The sequence below is a fragment of the Odontesthes bonariensis genome, chromosome 6 (genome assembly GCF_027942865.1).
Source record: "Odontesthes bonariensis isolate fOdoBon6 chromosome 6, fOdoBon6.hap1, whole genome shotgun sequence".
Lineage (NCBI taxonomy): Eukaryota > Metazoa > Chordata > Actinopteri > Atheriniformes > Atherinopsidae > Odontesthes > Odontesthes bonariensis.
In genome coordinates this window covers 20,576,404-20,599,147 of record NC_134511.1, presented here as the reverse complement: position 1 = coordinate 20,599,147, position 22,744 = coordinate 20,576,404, and the positions used below count along the sequence as shown (strand labels likewise).

At 39.9% G+C, this 22,744-nt stretch overlaps 2 protein-coding genes across 8 annotated transcripts in view; one reads left to right on the top strand and one right to left on the bottom strand.

Moving 5' to 3' along the window:
- Positions 1-212: 212 nt before the first annotated feature.
- On the bottom strand, positions 213-11,069 carry naa35 (N-alpha-acetyltransferase 35, NatC auxiliary subunit). Of its 3 annotated transcripts, XM_075467840.1 has the most exons (24): positions 10,972-11,064; positions 10,061-10,181; positions 8,550-8,675; positions 8,425-8,458; positions 8,080-8,194; positions 7,843-7,917; positions 7,370-7,537; positions 6,822-6,888; positions 6,637-6,680; positions 6,473-6,523; positions 5,919-6,002; positions 5,555-5,669; positions 5,041-5,219; positions 4,730-4,789; positions 4,491-4,597; positions 4,220-4,286; positions 3,164-3,262; positions 2,168-2,346; positions 1,856-1,992; positions 1,651-1,718; positions 1,425-1,565; positions 1,186-1,308; positions 793-873; positions 213-646 (listed from the first exon to the last, which is right to left on the bottom strand). In XM_075467840.1, the coding sequence occupies exons 3-24, from the start codon at positions 8,668-8,670 to the stop codon at positions 587-589; spliced, it is 2,175 nt and encodes a 724-aa protein (XP_075323955.1). In that variant the 5' UTR covers positions 8,671-8,675; positions 10,061-10,181; positions 10,972-11,064; the 3' UTR covers positions 213-586. The 3 variants fall into 3 exon arrangements, with proteins under 3 accessions (XP_075323955.1, XP_075323953.1, XP_075323956.1); XM_075467838.1 differs by lacking the exon at positions 10,061-10,181 and having other exon boundaries at positions 10,972-11,069; XM_075467841.1 differs by lacking the exons at positions 10,061-10,181; positions 10,972-11,064 and adding an exon at positions 9,918-10,034.
- Positions 11,070-11,280: 211 nt separating this feature from the next.
- Positions 11,281-22,744, top strand: part of agtpbp1 (ATP/GTP binding carboxypeptidase 1) — a 39,576-nt gene continuing 28,112 nt past the window's right edge. The window contains exons 1-9 of one of the 5 annotated variants that reach the window (XM_075467835.1): positions 11,281-11,408; positions 12,919-12,977; positions 13,807-13,937; positions 20,748-20,815; positions 21,223-21,286; positions 21,569-21,715; positions 22,057-22,188; positions 22,387-22,480; positions 22,654-22,691. In XM_075467835.1, the coding sequence (XP_075323950.1) occupies positions 12,946-12,977; positions 13,807-13,937; positions 20,748-20,815; positions 21,223-21,286; positions 21,569-21,715; positions 22,057-22,188; positions 22,387-22,480; positions 22,654-22,691 (706 nt within the window). In that variant the 5' untranslated portion in view covers positions 11,281-11,408; positions 12,919-12,945. Of the gene's footprint in view, positions 11,409-11,443; positions 12,833-12,918; positions 12,978-13,806; positions 13,938-17,104; positions 17,333-18,746; positions 19,006-20,747; positions 20,816-21,222; positions 21,287-21,568; positions 21,716-22,056; positions 22,189-22,386; positions 22,481-22,653; positions 22,692-22,744 lie in introns of those variants that run through there. The other 4 variants (XM_075467833.1, XM_075467834.1, XM_075467837.1 and 1 more) reach the window with 4 other exon arrangements.

Below are 22,744 nucleotides of genomic sequence, written 5' to 3'. Positions count from 1 at the left end.
AAATATAAAATTCTTTCCCTCAAGGGGATTAAATAAGTGACAAAAAAATATGCTAAATATGCTCTTGCAATGTGTGACGGCTGTGGCTTTCAAGCTCTGCATCTCACTCCGTCGTTGTTTAACAGTGACGCCGTCCGCTACTCACGAGTCTGTTATTTCAAGGTGTAACAACATACCGCAGTCTTTTTAAGATACAGCACAGCAGATGTAGAAAGGTTTCATAGGATTTAATGATATGCACCCATTATCGTTACAGCATTCTTTTCAAGCCTGCACAGGACTGTCCTGGGGTCAGTATCCACTGCTGCCACTTCTTAGCAATACTGCACCTTGGCTTGCTTTGGACGCGCACACACAAACTTTCAAAGGTGCATGTGTGGATATTGTTACTTATTTAGGTCCAGTTGTGAGTTCTCTGGTCTGGTTTCTCATGTTGCATCTCGTTCAGGTAGAAATAAAGCAAAGAATCAGACGCTCCTTTACATCACAACAGCTGGGTGCGTCACTGTTCAGACACGGACGGGGTCAGGGCCACGGCACACTTATTCAGGTGAGGCAGACGCTCATCCCGTGGACCAGGGACGAATCAAATGATCTTGACGACAGGGAAGTACTTGTGAGCTGAGAAGTCAAACTCTGGAAGCACCTGAGTGTGCAGGGGGAAAAAAAGTGCTTACATCAGCAAACTACATACAATACTGAACAGCTTACAGTGCTGGACAGGTGCTTAAGTGTAAAAACAAAATCAAATCAAAACAATACGAAAAGAAATGAAGGCGTGTTCTGTGTTACCTTGGTTTCCTTCTTGTGTCCTCCAGCAAGGAGCTTCATTACTACAATGTTTGGTTTGGCCACTTTCAGTATGCGGTTAACCTGTTACCAAATATCAATAACTGGTTACTGTTGGTCATGAACAACGAAAAAAAAAAAGAACAACAAACAGATCTACCATAAACTCTTCCATGATTTTCTAAAGATATCAGGTGTTTTACGATGGCCATTAATAATCCATTTGTCTTTATAATTGTATAGTTTAAATGCATGTGCTACGATGAAACTAATCTACAAAAGCAGAGCACAGACTGACATGAATGAATTCAGGAACTAAATTCGTACTCTTGAATCTTGAATGTACAAAACATCAAACTGTTGTGCTGTAATATAATCCATCAGTAACTTCCTGACCTCAGGGTCCGGGCTGGGCACATTTTCTAGGATGAGCTTGGCCTGTTGAAAGTGTTTACTAGCGGCCATGTAGAGGTCTGCAGAGCCGGGTGGAGGATTGTACTTTTTCAGATCTGACATCTCCTACAAAAGGCAAGAACAGGAGTAAAGTCAGTGTGGACGAAGGAAGAACATCGAAGCAGACGACAAAAAACGAGGGCTTACTTCATTAATCACAGCCACACGCACTATAACAGTACCTTGAATTGGATGTAATGCACAGGTGGGGGAGTAACCACACTGTTGAAGGGGGCGAAGCGGTGCTCATAGCGAACTTGCTCGCTGTCCAGCTCAAACTGGGGCTTGCGTACCTTACCATCCATATCCAAAGCTACCATGGTCTGAGAAGAGATACAGAGATAAGAGGACAAATTATGCCTCAGTGTGTCGAAATGGGGAGACGTGGGGCCACTCATTCTTACCAACCTTGTACATGCCAGCACACATATTCTGGTACGCCTGACTCATTGTAATCTCCTTGCTGAGAGCACGAACTGCAAAACAATTCAAAACAGTATCAGCATCTGCACTTGAGCTACACCTACAAGAGGTCCAGTCACCTCTGCATAGAAAAGAAACTTTTCCGAGCATGTTCAAAGAAAACTGACATCAGGGAATCCAAGAAAAGCACCTTTCTTTTTCTTCTTGGCCTTTTTGCTGCTGCGTCCTTTCAGCTGCTCCTCTAGAATGCGCTCCTCCGCCATCTGAGAGGAGTCAGCTCTGCTTAGAGTGGACATGAGCCATGCATAAAGGAACTCTGACAGGTACCTACAGGGGAAAAAAAAGAAAGAAAAAGAAATCCATACATTAATTCACAGATGAGAAAAAAAAGTGTATAAATGAATGCTGTAGACGGGAGCTGATATTACTCTAACTGTAAATTTGTGTCTTTCAGCAAGAGCTAGCAACGGATACCAGCCGTGAACAACATATAGGCTCTTACCAGTAGATGTAATAGTATTCATGCATGCTGTAAAGCTCCAGTTCAAACCCGCTCAACAGATACTGGATCATGATCCTAAGGTTATGGTAGAGTATCCAAGTGCCAAGACACGCTAGATGCTGTCGCTGAGGCTCAAGTTTCATCAGTAAGCTGTGCAATGCTGCATCCACCTTCTCGGCCTGCAAAGCATACAAAACGACTTCAGCAGATGGTTCGCAAATGATAAACTCACAGCCGGCCTCTGTATGAGTGAATTAAGTTCTACAAAGGCGCAACACGAGTGACAACCTGACGCAGCAGCTCTGGACATACAGGGTCTGTCTTTTGATTTTTGAAACATTTATCGATGTTGGTTTGGATGCTGTGCAGCTGGGATGATTTCTGCTGGTAATCCTGGCACATTTTTACAGCTGTTATGATGCGTAACCATGCCAATGGTAGATTTGTTAGCGTGTAGGAGCAGCAGTTGGACTGTTCCAAAGCCTGGGTATTGCTAAAATCCCCAAATTCAAGAGGAGATGTCTAGGATGCAGAGCAGGAACAAAAAAAAAAAAAAAATAGAGGAGAGAGTTTAAACTATTTTGTCCCTTGATTGTCATGGGAAATGCGAGATTACTGGTATAGAAAGTAGACAAGCTTGGGGCCCTGAGGAAGACGTCGGATGGCTATATTATAGACAAAAGACAGAGAGGTAGCAGGAAAAGGAGGAGGGATTGCAGATCTTGTTTACAACAGATGGTGTAATCCTCGACATTCCACTGGGGAGTAGAGTCTCTGCACCCAAGATGCTGAACTGTTGGCTGTGAGTTGCTGTCCATGTTGTCTACTGAGAGAGTTCACCTGTGTAACCTGCTGACGCTGCATGTGCCATCATCAGCTAAGTTGTTGCCAGCTAGAAAAAAACAACACCCCAATCCATTTGTGGTGATCTCTTAAGAATTCTACCACACCCAAAGAAGTAGCCACAGATATAAGGAAGAAAGAGCTGCAGCTCACCTCATCCTGCAGTGTAGCAAACTCCTCAAGGATGTGCCCCAGCTTGTCTCGCTGTCGGGCTCGGTTGTGTCCATGGATCTGGATGAGACTGCAGAAAGGCTGTGAGCACATATATAAACACACAATTTCATTTCAACTGTAACGCAGTTTTTAGGCTAATTTTAGGCCACTGCATAAAACTCCCACTATTTCTTCATGAAGACAAAGGATGCAAATTTCTACTCTTAAGAAGTAATTAGTTTTAAAAAGTAATTACCACACTTTGATTCTAAAGTCAGACTACATTAGACTACACTACAGACTACACTGCAAAAAACAACAAAAAAAACAACAAAAAAAACAAAAACTGGCAGCTTTACCTCAGCACACAGTTTGTTGTATGGCTCTGCAGGAACACCCCCTTTACAGCGTTTAATCAACTCCTGCATTTTAAAATCGAGCATGTGGGGCTCAACACATATCTCAACAAGCTATAGGAATTTTGTTTAGAATCTTAAAGAAAGGTGGCCACTTTACAGTTACTGGTAGCATTTTTTTTTTTTCACCGCGTAAACCAGCAAAACGTTCACTGATTTTCAGAGCGACAGCTTTAGCTGAGTTGAAAGTCATTTTAGGGCCGTAGCTCTGGTGGAATCACTGGTTTGGTGGAGCTGTGCTCGGCCTATAGGTACTTCTGCAAATCATAGACGTGGAGCTTTTTGTCTACTGAGAGGCATGATCAGAAGTATCAGTTTGATTTTGCTTGTTCTTTTCACCCACAAATTAAAAACAAAAAACAAAAAAAACAATTAGAGAACTTTTTCTCTCTCTCTCTCTATATCTTTCTTTTTTTTTGGTAGCAACAAAAAGCAAAGGCTGAAATGCTAAAATGCCAAAATAGGACCGGAGTGTTTATTTTACAAAGAAGCTAGCCTTGGATTACTTGAATTGTAAAACTGACACATTATGTTACAAGTTGGCATAAAGTCATCTGAGCACTCTAATGCATGACTTTGTAACCCAAAAGACAAAGCAATCTCTACGTGCACTGAATTTGAACAATAAAAGGTAACATACCCGGGAGCAGTGGGTTACAAAAGAGTCAATATAGTCTTTGGCCTGATGGTTGTTGAACAGACAACACCTGGAGGGGAAAAAAAAAAAAAAAAATATATATATATATATATATAAAAGGGTTAAAGTGATTATGTGACAACAAATGTGTAAACCCCTCTTAAACCCTAAAACACAGCTGAGCTGGTGTCAGGGAAACAGATCCAATAAGGTCCAAAAATCAACCAATGATTACAACAATGCTGCTTAATCGTTAAATCTGTGGTGGCCTTACTTGTAGGAGAGGACAGGTGGGCTGACAAAGTATCTTAGCGCATCTTTTATCATGTCCTGCATCAGATGGGTGCCAAACACTTTCTTATTATCAATCAGGAACGTTGTCTGAAGTTACGGAACAAAAAGGTCAGTTTAAATTGCTGCACTTATTTCTTTAAAATCACAGCATAAAGCGTAATAATCATCTAGAATTTTAGAAACAACGTAAGAGCAGTGAAAGTGACTCGTCAGATGTACCTGGAGAAGAGATCGGGAGAGCACACAGGGCGACTGCTCGCTGAATTCACAGAAGAAGTCCTTGTAAAAAGCACAACATTTAGGTCAGCATCAGAAAGCCTTTATCATTGACGGTATCCCGAAAAGTCATATGGAGCAGTAGAAAATCAGAAACAGTTACAGGTCTGTCAGAAAACATTTGTAGGCTTGTTTTGATATATACACGGTTAAAAATATGGAAGAGATATGGAATCATCCTTGACATGTATTAGAGGACATGAACAGAACATAGCTTTTGCAATACTGAAAAAAAGTTAAAGAAAGGTGTTCACCAGTATTCCATGCAGATTTGTGGTGTTGATCACATCACACACGGTCTTGATGCGCTCTATTAGCTTGCTGAAGTAGGCCACCATGTCTTCCCTCTTAATGATCTTGGCGTAGCGAGGAAAGGTGGGTGGCAGCAGTCTCTGGTTAACCAGGGGCTCAAAACCCATCATGATGGGGTGGTCTGTACATATTTACGGGAGATATTAAAAAGAAAAAGAGAAAGAAAAAGAGAAAAAGGTTACATGAGTGTCGCGTGTTGAGGCACGTACATTTAATGTGAACTGTACTGTATCTGCCCAAGTTGCCACGGTGATAACTAAAGTGAATGAGTGGAACACAGAAGATATATAATGCATGTGTTCTTTTCTTTCAATTAGATATCATTAGATAACTTTGTTCTTTCTTAAATAATATTCTAAGCCTGTAGTCAGTTAGAGTTGTTCATTTGTAAAGTAACTCCATGCCAAACTATGACTGACTCGATGGTTCAAATGTGTGTGCATCAGCGTGTGTTACCTCCTTTGGTGGTGTCATTTTGTGACTGAATGCCGTGTTGAATACTGGAATGAATAGGCGATAGCAGGTCAGCCGCCTGAGCCACAAGCTTCTGGGCTTCACCTACCGAGCTGGTCTAATAAAAGTGCAACAACGCAAAGAAAAACAGTGCTTATATGCACACAAACGTCTGCACATTGCATTGATGAGTAGCACATGGATGTAGTAAACTGCACAGAAACATGTTTCAAAGGTTTAAGCAGATTCAGTTTAAGATTAATGATACTGCGATCCAGTGTATGAAAAGCTTTAAGACATTTGGTCACGTTTAACCTGTGCGGCAGCCCGTAACTTGTCGGCGGCAGCACGAGGGTTTGTAAATTACCTCTTTCTTGGTGAATGCAATCAGGGCAGTCAGCAGAAGGCGTGTAAACTTGATTCTGTTGAAAAGTGCCAGGCACTGCTGGTGCTGGACATATAAAACATGGGACAACATTGCAGAGCTATTAATACATGCATTCCCGAGCTGGTCTTTTCATGAGGAACAAAGAATGATCAAAGGATTTCTATTTTTGGTTCGACCACCCAGAAAAGTCCGGTTTGGAGTCAGTTTTTTTTTTTCCTTTCTTTTTTTATCATTACTCTTGCGAAACAGTTGTCAATTCCAGAGTAGCGTCTTTAAAGGTTATCCGAGTCCCACACTCTGACAGAGGAGAAAATATAGAAACTATAACGGGAATACACTGAGCATTTGGGGGCGGGGGGGGGGTTAAATGTGGGAATACTTAGATTGATGCATAAAGACTAGAGAGTACATAATTTATTACATGTAGTTTTTCACTTCCTTTTCATCATCACAAATGTTACTGAACAAAAGGCCTTTAATAAAGAAAATGTTCATTTAAATTAGTTTTAAACTTAATGAATAGTCAGACTTACTTCCAGCTCAACTTGCGGGTTTCTCTGCTCACCCTGTCGGCTGCGTGTGCTCTGAAAAGCAATAGATAAATACAAAAAAAAACCAACAAAAAAAAAATTGAGTATCAGAACACAATTTATATCATTGGTATCCCAGAGAAACTGCAGTGATAAATAGCATATACCTTAACTTTCCTCTGTAACTCATCCTCCACATCTTTCAGCATACCTGGTAAGATGAACACAAAAGAGACGCAGAGGGAAGACATGACAACAGCTGTCTTTGCTCTTTTGAACTAATCGCTTTAAGAGGCATCAGCCGCCTACAATAAATAGAACACTGCAAACGCAACAATTGCAGCACACCTACCCGTTACCCGCAGGTCTGTGACATTGTTGGCCATCTTGAAACCATAGGTCATGGCTTGGAAATCCTCCTACAGGAGAAAAAAAAAAGAAAAGAAAATCATTCAGACATTTTAACATGTCACTGAGTGATTCACAGTATTTCACAATTCTATCACTATTCAACAAATGTAACTAAAATATTGACACCTTGGTATACAAGATGTTGATTCCAGCTCCTGAAATACTTCACTAATCTGCATCTTTCAACAATCTCTTTTTCAACCTTGATTTATAAAGCGACAATTTTCCTGATAAGTAATAGCCTGATCACATTCAGTACACAAGTTCACACCTGGAAGCTGCCAAATACAGCCACAGCCTGGCCTGCTTGTCATCAAGCAGCTCCAGCGGAGCTCCTCTGCACTGCCGCGGTGTTCATGATAAAGTGACAAGACCTGTTGTTTTTTTTGTTTTTTACAGTGCAGTTTTTCTGCTGCTGGTCCAGGGTTTGAACCTGCAACCTTTTCTGGACTTCAGGCTCACACAGACAGACTGTAGAAAACTGCTCACCTCTTCAAAAACAGCTGCCTTGTTGATTTTTTCTCGTGCAATGTCGCACACCTTCAGCATACCCAGGGCAAATGCTTTGAGAGCTGGCTCCTCAATCAGGTCGGGGTTATGGACGTAAAGGCAGGTGAACACTGTCTGGGCCAAGGAGTGACCCTCCAGCCAAGTTATCTTTACATATAAAAACACAAGACGTTTTTTATGACATACATGACATTGTACGGTCCTCTGGAAGTGTTAAAAAGACAACACATATACCACCTATAGATAAAACAAAATCTATGGAAGGAAATAGGAGATTCAGCTAAAACAGTGTACAAACAAGCTTTTTACATTCGAGGGCACCTCAGATAATATTTGATGGGTCGCCTTAGCCAGCTGTCTAAAGTAATCCAGTTATTCTGTATGCACTCATAAACCTCCTTTTACACAAAAGAGATCATTTCCCATAAAGAAAAACTCAATCCAAAACTCACCAAACAGCAGAAACTCGTGTCAATGATCCCAACGAGTTCAGGCAGACTAAGGTCTTTGACCTTGATGGCACCTTCCTGGAACGAACATTTCACAGTCGGACAAATTGCTTCAAACTATTTGGTCAATTGTCCTGCTTTATAATCAAGAAAACAAACGAATGTAGACAAGGGAATCAGATGTGTGAATCAAAATATATTAAAAAAAAAAAATCTGACTTTGTGTTTTAGTTGCAGTACCTTAATAGCTTGCTCAAAATTGAGCACCTTCCTGTTGACCTGGTTACCAATCATCCCTGCATCCATCTTTGGATCCATCATCTCTATAGCTGACATGGCCTCAAACAGGCCAAACCTGCACCACAGCAGAAAGCTTAGAGACTCGAATTCTGATGTCTAAAAAGTATTGATGAGTCGATCCAATGGCAAATATAAGCATGGCTAAAATTCAAAAGTGAATTCTTCATCCAAAAGAATGAACCAGAATAACGTGTTTCACTACAAATACTCTCATCTTGTCAATGCTTAAGAGGGTAATCAGGTTCACTCAAACATTCTATCATTAAAGAATGTCTCCATACTCACAGCTTGTCATGAAGCAACTCTCCAAGGTTCAACTCTGCATAAAAAAGATGAGAACAGAGATGAAGGAAGGATATAAATAAAAATGAATGCTTCAAGACTCTCCCACACACAGACACAACCTTTACCTTTGCAGGCACCCTTGAACTCTTGAGTGATATCAACCCAGTTGGCATTGTTCTTCATCTTCTCCGGGATGCCCAGCCCCCACCCAGTATCATCATCCTCAACTGCTGACTTCATCACCATGGTGACTATGAAGGACAAACCAAGAGAAACAGGACAAAGAGTTCAAATATTACAAAACCATCATAAAAAGGTACCGGTGGTCCTAGATCAATATGGGAGTAAAATAAAACACATCTTATAGGTAATATGAGTAACTACATGACCTAAGAATTATTTCACTATAAAATGTGGACACTAATCATTATCTAAATTAAACAACATTATCTAAATATGTTATTATCTATATATGCATTTTAAACTGGCGATAGAGTCTATGGCAGAGGTCAACAGGGGGTTCGCAGAGGTACTGCAGGGGGGGTCGCGAAATCTTTGGTTAATTAGACGATTTTTAACATTTTTTTTTTCAAACAGTTTTTTCTCACAAATTGTGTGCAAACCTGTTCCATCCACAGATGGTTTGAGGATTCATTGTCCCATCTACATGCATGTTTAAAGTTAATATCTGTGGATTATTTGAATAGCTCAGTGTTGTATGCAAGATGTTTGTTTATGAATGGCAGTGGCACGGCCACCCTGTACCTTGCACATGTTTAAAATAAAAACATGAATATATTAACCTGTGTATTATTTGAATAGCTTAGTACAAAAACAGAGTAGCTATGTTTATACACGGCACTAGGCCCCGTTAAATATAAAACACAATTGTATGCCATATAAATAGTAGGGGGGTCCCTGCTCCAACTCTCCATCAGTTTGGGGGTCCCTGGCCTGAAAAATTTCCCTCCATTTTGCCACACAACAACAGAGGATCTCTAAAAGAGATACAGGCCAGATCAAATGGAAACCCTCTTCTTCAACATTTTCAACATGATAAGTGTATTTTTTTTTATTTTTTTTTAAAGTTTTACATAGAAAACCAAAAAAAAAAAAAAAAGAAGCATCATGAAAAACTTTTCAACCCAAAAGATCTGACCTCTCAGATAACTTGTATCAAGGCAAGGCAATTTTATTTATAGAGCACAATTCGTACACAAGGGAATTCAAACTGCTTTACAGCTACATAAAATCACAACAATGCAATAAAATCATTAAAAAGAAATAAAAAATAAAAAACCCATAAAAAATAATCATTAATTAATTAATTTAAAAGTGAAGAGTGCAGATAAAATACTTTCAGGTGTCATATGCGCAGCTAAATAGAACTGTTTTTAGCCTGGATTTAAACATCGTCAGAGTTGAGGCCTGTCTCACATCTCCTGGAAGACCGTTCCAGATTTTAGGAGCATAAAACTGAAACGCAGCCTCACCTTGTTTATCAAAGATTCAAGCCTCAATTCAATTAGGCTACCAACAATCCAATGAATATCAGCTGTGGCATCCAGCTACTTAGGACTCTCAAAGGACAATTGACGCTAATAGAGAGAGAGAGACATATGAGAATATACTAAACTGTTTTTTCAGTTGTTAGAAATCCAAATCAACTTTTGTTTTGACCCAAGGCCGTCGGGAGGATTCAGCACACTTTGAATTGGTGTTGCAATGCTCTACTGTGCAGCTTCAAGTGGTTTGACCTTTAAGAAAAAAAAAAGTCAAACCAAAACCTGTTCTGCATTCTCACCACAAGATACAGAGATACACATTTACAAATTAACATCTAAACAAGCTGGTATGTAGGTGCATTTAGGAACCATATCCTCTTGGCTGACTTAAAAAAAAAAAAAGAAAGAAAAGAAAAGAAAAAAGGCCAGTTTACAGACAAAGAATTTTATGAAAAAAAAATGACTCTGCATCTGTTCAGCAGACTGATGTTTTGATCATGCTCTGGTCTTGAGCAAGCAGAACATTTTCAGTGGAAGAGATAAAGAACTCTCGCCACGCATCTGTTTTATTAGTTTACATTTATATAATTACGTTTACAGCATGGATAAGAGGCTCAACTGCTGCCAGTGATGTCAGTGTGTGCCATGATCTCATTTTGATCTATTTCTCCTGATCACATGCCGTTGAATAACCAGTGGTTTAAGGGACATTGATACTGAGAGCTTATCAACAGCATATGTGTTTGACATATGCATAACCAACACAGGTGTCATGAGTGACCTAACAATTTTACGGTTTAAAACCGTATAAAAACACTAATGAACGATACATGGTTCCAATGTGGTAAAATATGTGACTTGATGTTAGCTTCCTATCTCAACGTCAAAATAGCTAGCTTAGAATAGCGTGTACAAACAAGCCAATGTTGCCCAGAATGTTTCATTTTCGTCATCATCTTGATAGGTCATTCCTTTTAAATTAGTATACAGAACACCGTTATTTAATATATGGATACATATTCGTTGTAAATCAGAGACATACCTTAATTTCTTGTGCTAATCATGTAGCTTCTAAAGATCCTTTTGGAGACTGTAAAGACCGACGCACACATTTTACGTCATAGGCCACCGTTAACCTAGGAAATGTAGTCAATATAAATATTCTTTAAGGTCTAACTCTCAACGAAGTGCTTGTGGCTCAAAAACTGGCCAATGACAATATGAAACCATTAATAAATTTTATCATAGGATGCACTTAACTGTCGGTTTCAATGTAAATGCGTTTAAAATAACCCACACAGTGAGACGTCGCTACTCTCGCGTTATTCGCTGGTAGACCCTTTAACAGACAGTTTTGTCTGCACTCATCACAACATCATCAGCAGGGCGTTTCAGGCAACGGCCATAAACAGTGGCTGACTCCCTTATCTTGAAACCGGGCCTGCTTAAACGGGACAACAGTTACTTTTTATTGTACAGGTTCGTAAAATGCAGATTTTTTTTGTTGTTAATTCCCAAATTCAATTTATCTAAGATCGCTGTTTACTCTGTATTTAGCAATACTGTTAGCATATGTCCCGTTAGCTAGCCTGCTGGTGCAGACAGGCGGACGTTAATGAGTGACTAGTCCAGCAGGTGCAGTGGTTACCAGCTTCAGCTTGGTTATATAAGTAAGCATCTTGTTTAAGGAAAAAAAAATTAAACAAACACTTGGAGTTTTCCTTGCTAATAATAGCCCATTGACAGTGAATCCCTGCGTGCCAGTGTAATGAGAGTAGAAAACATGCTTCCCTAATGGGTTCAGCATTGTGGAAGTAGACCGTTATTCCAGTCAGTCGGTCATCTGTCCTGTGTCAGCCAACCTTGATAACATGCCTGCTTTATAGCCTTCTTTGAGAAAAGCGTGGCCTATTGCTACAAGTGTTTTCCCTCTCTTTACCCTTACATTACCCGATCACCTGGTTGTACCTGTTTTCTTAGAACAGAAAGTGATAGCATTCTAAGACTGCAAGCTTAGAAAGTCCCTGAATTGATCTCTTCACGTTAGCTAATATAGCTCAAACCCTTGTTTTCACTGAAATAGGTTTGTCCAAAATGTTTTGCATTGCTTAGATTGCTCTCAGTCTGACCTGTCATTTGTTGCCATTCAGAATCTTATCATCAAACTCCCATTAGGAAAAAAGGAAAAATCCTAATCTTATTTTTGCCTTGAAGTGTCCCTGTGTTGACTTACTGTCCTAATCATAGCCTTGGGAGTTCTGACATTTTTTCCAGAATGATGTTCGAATCATTATTTTGCCTTTCTCCCCCCAAAAATTAAGTTGGAACAATTTTTCCTACAGTCCTGACCCCTCTAGACACCCAAGACCTATGGCGTGTGTGGCAGCCTCTTTGTTTTATGTAAAGTCATTTAAGATGTACTGTTTTTCTCCTAGTAGCTCTGTCCTGGCACAGCTGATATGCACTGTATGTCAGCTGCAGCAGTGAAGCCATAAAGTAGTCTCACAGTATATGAGGGTTGACCATCATAGTATAAGCCATATTTGCTCATCTATGATACTGGTTGAAAAATGCAAAAGGGAGGCTCTTTTACATGTGCACCTCTCTCCTACCTGCCGTTCAGACTGGCCTTTAAGTTTCAATTGGAATAAAGCGTTTGGTTAACAAAAACAAAAAAGTTTTCATATTTCCTGAAATGATTATCATACTGGGAATATTTCATACTTTAACAACCCTACTCTACACAGCTCACTAGTTTGATACAGGTCTGGCACATATTTATAGAACAGGACATTCAAAGCTGGGGACAGTTAAGCTTTATTGTCAGCTGGTTTTGGCATACTGTAGTTGCTCGACTGCCTTCAGTGAGTGTCCAGTAGGGATTAATCTGAAGTCCGGTAAAGGTTAGTCATCCTTGTGTCTAAATGATACAGAATGTTTATGCTTTTCCTCTTTCATCAGTGCAGGCTTTCCTTTCTTTCCCTTGCAGACGACATGACATTTTGAGGTGGTAAAAATGAACAAACCAAAAATGGCCACAGAGAAGGGGTGAGTTGATGCAAACACATGTGGAGGTAGTGCTATGCATGCATCTGCTTTTGTGTGGAAGCTACTCTGTCACAACCTTCTGCTCCACTACTGAGACCACTATTAATCCTGTAGCCTGTCGTACTATGTGTTACTTTATGTGAGAAAGAGGGTATGTCTGCGTTTGTGCCAGAGACCACTGTATGGAGATAATTGGCCACTCCAAAAACAGCCATATCAATTTGTCATGACTAAAAATAATTTTTGTTCATCTATGTGACTGTTTATTTAGGTTCTACATCTTTTTTTATTCTTTCTGTCTCAACCACTCTCCCCCTATCTTCATCTCACTCTCTCTTTATAAGGGCATGCAAAATTTTGCTCCACTGGGTTCAAGCAGAGTTTTGATTCTCTCTCCAGTGTTTGCCCCCACTGTAACAACTGACCCCTAATCTCCTGTTTCCAGCCGAGTGCCAGTGGGCTAATATTATTAGAAAAGGATGGGTCACTACACCATAAATAGCAAAGCACTATGAAGCAGCCTTAATCGTAAGCTTTACTAGAATAAATAACTTTTAGCCTGTTTTTAGACATGGATTACTGGTTTGTGATTGTTTTGCCGTATACAGTACTCATTGAGCATATGAGGTCATGTGAAAATCATGGGATGCTTTTTTTTTTTCTGCAAAAGTAACTCAATGCTTGCTGCTTTTGCCACTTGAATAATAAAACCAATCCACCCTTCTCCAAGCATAGTGGTGCATAGGATTACAACCATTACACTAGACAGAAGAAGCTTTATGCCGTTGCTTACGATATTCCTAAAGGTAAAATGTCTCTGTGTTTTCAGCGTTCCCAGTAACTCCAGGGTTCTCATGCTCCTGGGCCAACTGGAGAGGATGAATGGAGAGGCCTTGGTGAGGGATGTTGAAATGGCAAGACAGGTCACCACAAAGATCCTCCATCTCATACAGACACAGGGTGAGAGCATATACCAGTCAAAGGTCTTTGCTTTGAATTACAGTGATGAAAATTCAAGACATAATTCCTTAATATTCACGATTTTTTTTTTTTTTTTAAATGTTTAAAGTCAGATTGTCGTTTAAAGTTACAATGAGAGGTGGCATAAAAAGCAGACTCTGATAGACACGTGCTGTACGATCCCAAGGACTATTGCGCTGTTTTATAATTGCATCAGATGCAGCAGAATCAAATGCTGCTTCCAATTTACACAGTTCTTACTTTCTACTCAAAGCTTCTACTACATTAATCAGCTTGGTGGGCAACACTTCAGTCACACAGTTACTGTTAGCTTATTATAAGCCATTTTGGGCACGTTTTTCTGTCAAATATTGTCAGTAGAGGGTGTTTTGGGCCTGTTTTTGAAGAGAAGTATCTTATCTGAACATGCTCCCTATATGTCTTGCATCTCTTTCCATTTTATCCCAGATTTAAAAAAAAAAACAAAAAAAAACAAAGGTCAGAACAATGTAGCTGGGAAGTTACTGAGACGTTATTTATGAGACGTGCAAAGCTGAACCTGTAATCAGATCAGATCTGGTTCACTTGCACTACAGTCAAACGCATAACTTTTTGTTTGCTGATGTGGAAAATAGTTTTGTCATTAGTGCTTTCATACACATTTACTCAAAAGCCATTGTCAAAGTGAACTAGTTTATGTATATACTGTAAATGTGAATATGTACACACACCCATAAGCACACACTCGAAACAGATATGTCTAATGAGCCCCAGAAATATCCTGATGCTCTCCATACGGGTGGAGGAAGAAGAAAAGTCTATCTGAGAAACCAAAAAGGGAACTTTTCCATTTATGTCTCAATCACAAAGTCGGATCAAGACCAAACAACAACGTCCTGCTGAGAATGTTTTAAGGGGAAACAATAGTGGATGCTACAAATGACATAAATGTCATATGTTTGTTCGGGAGCACGTTCATTGTTCACTGTTCATTGTTAACTACATCCAAAATGCCTGTTTTCTCCTCCTGTTACAAGATCTTTACACCTGTCTATGCTGCCCCCCTTCCTCCACTGTGAATACAGATGATTTGGCAGATTATCCAAATTTCCATTGCTAAAAATACAAAGGACAAAAAGGGCAAAATACAAAGATAAGACAACACGGATCAAAAGAAATGTGAAATATCTGCATCTTTCTAATCTTGGTCGGCACTGTTTTCATCAGTAAGGTTTAACCTAATTGAGATGGCTGTTCAAAGACCAGTTCTGTTTGTTTCGCCCTCATGAATACAGTTTTAGGCTCCTCAACGTTGGTTAAAAATGTCTTTTACTGCCATAATATTGAGATATTGAAAAGAAGAAGATGATTTCAGTAGGTTTATTTGGGGAAAAATTGCTAATTGCAAAATATGTTGAATGATTTCTTTTTTCTTTTATTTTGAGCGCACGAATAAAAGTCTCAGTTGAGCCTCAGGCCATCCTGCTGCAAGGAGGGAGGTGCAGACGGGGCCAGAAGAAGGACTTTGTGAACCCCTGTCTTTGTTTCTCTGTATGAGGGGAAAGTGCTCTGATCGCACAGGAGGCTCCATTATCACTTATATGAATAAATAGACGGACTCATTGTGTTTATTTTAACAGTCGAGTCTTCCTTCATGGTGTTTTCCCTCTTTTCCTCGCTCTTTTCGCTTTGCATGCAGATGCTGCACAACGGATTTTAAAAACAGTTTTTAAGATAATCCCTGATATCACAGATGATAAGAGTGAATGATTTTCCCTCAGGTAAACTTCACTTGATGAATCGTGGAGAATAAAGAGAAGAATAATTAAATTAAAGGTTTTCGTATTGTCTCGCCCTGTTTGAGATGAAAGGTCACCTGCAATAGTCCCACGCGTACATTGCAATGCGAGTGTAAGCAGCAAATCCTTTAAGGTCCTTGCTGCCACAGTGCGGTATCTGTGCACTGACCAAACTTATGTCCTTTACCTTTATAATGAAGGATTTTGATTTTATAATTTTCATAACTGCAGCTCCTTAACATGTGGAACCCTCCAAATGTTTTTGGATATTTACCTCAAAAGCTGTTGACGAGCTATCCCTTTATTTTATTTTAAATGTATTCATCCCGTCAGATAACAGAAGTTTTCGAACATTTTGTAGCTGTTTCATTGAACTCACAACTTTCGGTCAGTAAAAGCTCTCAATGCAAGTGAAACGGGCAAAATGATAATCTTCCATCAGGGAGACAGTAGGAACGTAAGGATTGGCCAAGTCAATATCTCAGGGCATTCTGTGAGAAACGCCATACTGGTGACCTCTGCAACATGGCTGACGAAAAATCTCCTCCGAAACGTCCAGTCAGAGAGAGAAAACTCTACAGGAGGGAGATCAATCATTATCCAGATTTGTTATAATAAGAAGACTTCCTCAGACCAAATACAGAGCCTTGGCCACAGAGTGGAAACCATTCATGTCTCAAGTAAATTAAAGCTGAGTGTGTTCTTCAGTCCATATTTGTGATTTTTTTTTTTTTTTTTTTTTTTTTTTTTTTTGTGAAAGAGAGTTACAATAAGAAAGCCACACTTTTAGTAAAACTATAATCTCATAGTCTGTGATGGAATGTTCATCTTATGTTGAAGCTGTTTTAGAATGTAAGGTGGAGATTGGACTGTGAGGCCATTCTGGTGAAGATATGAACTTTAAAAATGATTGAATGTAGCATGTAGATAGCAGCCGTTTAGTCCAACATTGATTGGAACGAGTTGCTCAAAATAACATAGCACGACAAACCGAACACCTCCAAAATAAACACACAGCGGAATCGCCAGCTCACTGAACTAGCTTGGAAATAAATGCTGTAGCCGTCAAGCAGTTGAGATTATTTGATGTATTAAACTTCATTTGTTTTAGCTCAGTGTTGCTGATAAAATTGATAAAGAGCCAAGTCTGTTTAGTCAGAGATATTTTATGTAAGTTTGAGTTGCCCTCCAGCAGAGATTAGTAGCAGGCTCTAAGGATCTGATAAGCCTACCTCTGCTTAACACAACACGGCTCAATTTCATTGTCATTCTCGCACTTGTTGTCTCCAGTCAGTCAGTAACAGTCAGTTACTCCCACCCCCTCCGCACACATGCACACATCCAAAAAAGAAGGAACTGACACTTTATTTTTCTTCTGCTGCATCTGTACTTGCCTGACACATTTAATCAGACATTAATATGTAGTACTGGTGTAGTCAAGTTGATTAATTCATTAAAGACTTGTTTAGCGTGTTAACCGTGTAAGTGGAGATGGGTCGGAGATGGACTGATGCGGAGTCTCCCAGTCTCGGATTACTCAGGAGGACTGTTGAGAAGGGCGATGTCGCGGCGGAAGAAGGCAAGCCTTGGTGCCATGTACGTGTTGAACACAGTGAAACACGAGTGTGTTCCTGTTAGCAGGGAGCAGCTACTGTAAGCTTTGATAAATGTAAACATCAGTTTCACATTGTTGCAGCGGTCTAACAGTCACTAAATGCATTTGTCAAACTGGCAAGGTTAACTGACAGTTCTGAAACTCGCATAGGTCATTTATCAAGCAAAAAAATGCCAAGCATTCTCAAGTTACTACCTCTCAAATGTTAGGATTTTCTGGTATTCTAAATTTGACAGCACTGTAAATAGCACATCTCTGTATGTTAGACTCTTGGCTGCACACAACAAACTTTCTGAGGATCTAATATTTGGCTCTTGGAAGGTATATAATAAATACTATAGTCTAATATATACTCTTTTGTGGTTTTAATCAATTTAAGGGGGCGGAAAAATCTAACATGGACACGTTCGTCTAAAATTAGAAGCCGATGCTTGCAGACAATACTTAAATCAAGACCCCCGTTGTGGGATTTGACTGTTTAAAGAATCCTATGTATGTCCGTGCATACTTGTTGCTGTGGAGCCAGTGATTTGTCAGTAGGTGGCATTTTCTGAGTGGATTTTTGTGAATGAGAGCACATTTCAATCAGTCCAGCGTTTGTGGAATGCTTTGTGTGACGAGTTTTCTGCTGAATCATTAGTTTGCACTTGCTGACACACTTTGAGCTTCCCCTTTGAACTTCTTACCATCTCACTTTCTTGAATGTCATCCTCCTCTTCGTATAATTTGGTACATTATTTTTTCTTCAAAGCAGAGTTGTAGTTAATCTAATATGACTGATGGGCGCAATGGAAAAGCTTCTGTCTGTATCGCTATCCATCATGGTTATACAGCTGTTCCCCTCTCATCTACTGCTTAGCTATCTGTCAGAGCCTCCCCTCCAGCCACAACTTGAAATGTGTATGAGCGTGACGTTGGTTGGAGGGAGGTGGGGGGCTGAAGGGTTGGGGGGTTGGGGTGGGGTATGTGACCCTGTTCACAGTAACTATACACTCCAGGAGAGACTTTGGTGTACTCTCGTCTCAAGTTCAGAGTCTTATGGGCTTATGAGGCAGTAAAAAGATACCTTAAAAAAGAACAGGGGAAAGTTGGGATGTGCAAGTGGAGTAGGCTTGTGTCTGTTGCAGAGCTATGCAATGAAAAATATGGTATGATTTGGTGGAAAATGAGTTCAGTCTTAAAATAAAGCGGCTCTTTCTGTCTTGCATTTGCTTCCAGAAAATTAGCGTTTCCACTCATTGGATAAATATGCTGTCGGTGTTCCATCAAAGCAGTCTGTGGTTGAGTTTTGGAATTGTGCAAGGGGAGGTGCTTATTTATAAACAGAGTGTGTGGAAAATGGTAGACGAGTAGGGGGATTGGGTTGACCAGTTGAAGAGATTACTTTTTGCCTTAGAGGGATTGGAACATACCAGCGAAGCTATAAAAGTGATTTATTGGTTGGTAACATATTCTGTAGAGTGTCCGACTCTGAGGCGTTTTGATTTACAGGAGACCTAAAGTCTTCAGACTGCAGTGGAAGTCAACCTGACATTTTGGAGAATAGGACACCTTTTCATTCAAAACCTCTGTGCACTTCCAGACTTTTGTTTTGACATGGAGTATCGCTACACCAGGACACACTGTTACCCCGTTGTCTCCTCGGACCCACCAGGTAGAGTCCAGATGAGAAAAGATGGAAGCAAATTTTTAACAATTTAAGATAAATTATGTCGGACTTGTAAATCTTAGAATCCTCCAAGGTATGGATTCCCATAATTGGATTGCAATCATTAACTATGCTTGCAATTCAGTGGGTGCTTATGCTTCAACTATTTCAGATATTTGACTTCGGTCGGGTCAAGTGAAAGCGAGAACAAACATACCGCAGTTCATGTGTGATATTTAATGTCAGCTTTAACAAATTGCTGCAGTTGCTGAAGAAGATGTAAAGATGATGGGTTTTTTATAGGGCAAAACTGAAATGCAACAGGTTGATGAGCAGGGATTGAAGTTTAGTTTCTCTTATTAATGTGTGCGTTCTAACATGCGTGTTTGAGTGTTTACTGTTCAGGTGTTGAAATGCTAATTTGTTTTGAATCCCTTTTAAAAAGTCTGGCATGACAGTAATGTTTAGAGGTTTATTGTCTCCATCGCACTGAAGTTTGTGCATAGATGTTTGCTTTCACATTCTCAGATATGCACATTCGTGTGTGTGTGCATGTGTGGGCTTCGACAGAAGACACGTCCCTTGTCTATGATTTAATCCTGGCATAATTTTAGGAAAGAGATCACAAGTCGGTAGAGCTGCACACTTGACACATTTCATCCCCCATATACACCCGCTAATGACGCATTGCATGCAGTGCCAGATACTTTAGCTCCCCAGACACACAGTTTAAGATCCCCATCATGGAATATAATTTGCCATTTGGGTTTTTGTCTGCTATTTTTGCACAATATGCTACCTTGCAGGAAAATCTGATTTACAAGCCTGATTTAAGTATTTTTTTCCTATTTTTTTTTTAATTAATTTTTTAAAAATATTTGCCGTATTTTTACTCTTCTCTAACCTTGTTAGTCATTTGGAGTACAGACTTCGGTAACTGCTGTTCCATTTTTTTTGGGTTTGACCATTACTCAGCCGTGTCAAAAAAGGTCAGGAATCTGTTTTCTCCTCATTTATAGGCCAAGAATTGGGTTTCTTGGGTGTGGATTGAGGCATGAAGCAAGGGAGCCTATCTGAAGATGTGTACCTTTTTCACATCTTATTGGGAGCCCTTTATTAGTTCATGTGTGCAGAAGCATTGATAAAATGCTAAAAATGTGCATTAAAGGTTAAGCATATGAGATCTTGAACACTAATAGCAGCAAACAGCTCTCTGCTATGTAAAGATACAATGGATTAACAGTGTCCTTACCAGGGAATGAAGTCACTCTCCCTCTTTGTTGTAATCCGAGCCTCTCTAAGTTCTATGTTGTGGCAACCAATATGGCAGCAGGTCGTGTTTGCATGCGAGTGCTTCACTTGCAGCGAGATGCGTTCAGCTGTGAGCCACATTCCAGACTCTTCGGCCCCCCCAAAAAATGATGTTCTCTGCTAAATTGGTAAGACAAGAGGGAAAAGACCAATGTCAACGTTGCATTAACCCCACAAGCTGCTTAAAGGCTTTAAAGTTTGGTTTTAGTTTTTGTTGAGCTTGTTTTGGTCTCAGAATCCAGTGCTCTCTTTTGACTGTCATTGTCATATGTTACACCTTAGATACAGTTTAATAGTAATAAGTTGTTTTCACAAATTACAAAACTGTCAGCGACATGTGGAACTACTTGCTGTACCAGCCCTCACCCCAGATTTTGTTTGACACAAATGAATTCATTTGTATATTAACCGTCCATTTGCTTTGTGGTGTGTTACAGAAAAGAGTGGAAAAGAGGTCATGTCTAAAGGTTCCACTGGAATGGAGGTCATCCTGGCGTCACTGGAGGTCAGCTCATGCATCACAACTTGGCTAACTGGACAGCAACACTCACAAGGCCTAGTTTTTTTTTTGTTTGTTTGTTTACATTACGGCACAAAGACAAAAACGTTAGACTGTGTGTTCCTACGAGGGTGTGCTCTTCCCGCATTGTTTTTTTACCAGCCTGTAGATGTTTGAGTTTTGCTTGAACTATGGCTTTATTCATTGTTGTATCAAACGACACCGCTTTAGACTGCAAAGGGCTCATTTGCCTGCTTTCATTACAAATAGCAACAAGGCTGCCGATGTCACACTTGATCACCCAAGTTTATTGACATGAAGTAGATCAGGGCTGGAGACACTGGCAGAGGTTGTTACAGTTTGCTGTGCTGTATATGTTATTTTAACAAGGCTATTATCTTTGACTTTGACAGAAGTCCAGGGATGTCCAGACATCCCTGAACATCCTCTATATTCTTACTGAGCTGCTGACTGTGGGTGAGTAGATTTAAATTGTTTTTTTTTTTTCTCACAAAATTAGAAATCAAGCCTGATAACATCCACTCTCTTGCTTTAAAGTTTATTTGTGGATGCATTAAAATTTGAGTTTCAAAGGTAGTACATATGCTTTTTGTTTTCCTTCCAAAAAATGCTCAAATGATGGAAAATTGGGAATGTAGCTTAGACCGATAGTATCAATATTTCGCCATGTGGTTGTAATTTTGTCCTAATTTTGGTTTCATGACTATTAATGCTGTCCTATTTGTGGTTCTGTCTTAGGGAGAGGTCGCAGGGTTGGAGTGTTTGTGTCCAAAGGAGGAACAGGGATATTATTCCAGGTACTGATCACTTCCAGTAAAGAGTTGCCTCCCAGTGAGGAACTCATGCTGCACCTTCACTCCCTGCTGGCCAAGGTTGGCCAAAAAGGTATGCTTTTACTCCACCAGCAAGCACTGATGTTTCCTAAACTTTGTTAATGCTTTCCATTTGTCTGTTTTCTTCCACTGATTTTTGTTGCATGTCCAATATTTATCGTCAGCTGAGTCTCATCTATACGCTGTTTTTAACCGTTTGCCTGCTTCTGGCTGCATTTTTTTCGCCAGCCATTACAACCCCTTGTTGGTCAGGGAATAGCTCTTCATAAGCATGGACTTGATTATAAAGAGTGCTCCTAGTAGTAAGAAATAATGGAATAAAAAGATGAACAAAACATTGAAAACCCAATCTTTGTTATCTGCATACTGATATTTCACTTGTGTTCGTTGTAGACAGAAAGTTTGGAGTGAAGGCACGTTTGAGTGGAGCTCTGAACGTCACGACCAACCTTATAAAACAGAATCTACAGAATACCAAACTGCTTCTGCCCTGTCTGCAAGTTCTCAGGGTATACTGCACCAACTGTAAGTAAACTCTAAACTTTATAATTTCACCTATTTGTCTTGATGCGGAGGCAGATTAAAGTCTAGATAGACAGTTGTGCTACTAAGAATCTTAAATATACAGACTGTAGGTATATGTATATGAGACTGTAAATATACATGCTATGTTAACGCGTCGTTTTGGTGATGTTTTTTTGTTTTTTTTTAATCTATGTAAAGCGGTGAATGCCATTTCATTGGGCAAGAATGGAGCTGTGGAACTTATGTTCAAGATCGTTGCACCATACAGCAAGAAGAACACCAGCCTGCTCAAGTAAGTTTTGTCCTCCTTTAACTAGTTAGCATGAATGCTGAGTTCTACTAAACTAGTGACATCCACGGGTTTCTTCTCCTTGGCCTTTTCCCGACACTTATTTAGCATCTCTCAGTGACACTGATGTTTTTGACAGACCTTGTGACCCATTTGCCTTGTTTCAAAATCAACAGGGTAGCTCTGGACGCACTGGGAGCTCTGCTCAAATCCAGTGAGTAATTTGCTTTGTAGCCTTGAATTTATGCTCTTCACTAGCATAGTTAT

Excerpts from the sequence above, each read along its gene's own strand:
- naa35 (XM_075467838.1), bottom strand. The coding sequence starts at position 8,670 with ATGGTGATGAAGTCAGCAGTTGAGGATGATGATACTGGGTGGGGGCTG. Across the intron at positions 3,263-4,219 it reads TTGTAACCCACTGCTCCCGG|CCTTTCTGCAGTCTCATCCA; the intron begins GTATGTTACCTT and ends ATGTGCTCACAG. Across the intron at positions 874-1,185 it reads TGCCCAGCCCGGACCCTGAG|GTTAACCGCATACTGAAAGT; the intron begins GTCAGGAAGTTA and ends ATTTGGTAACAG.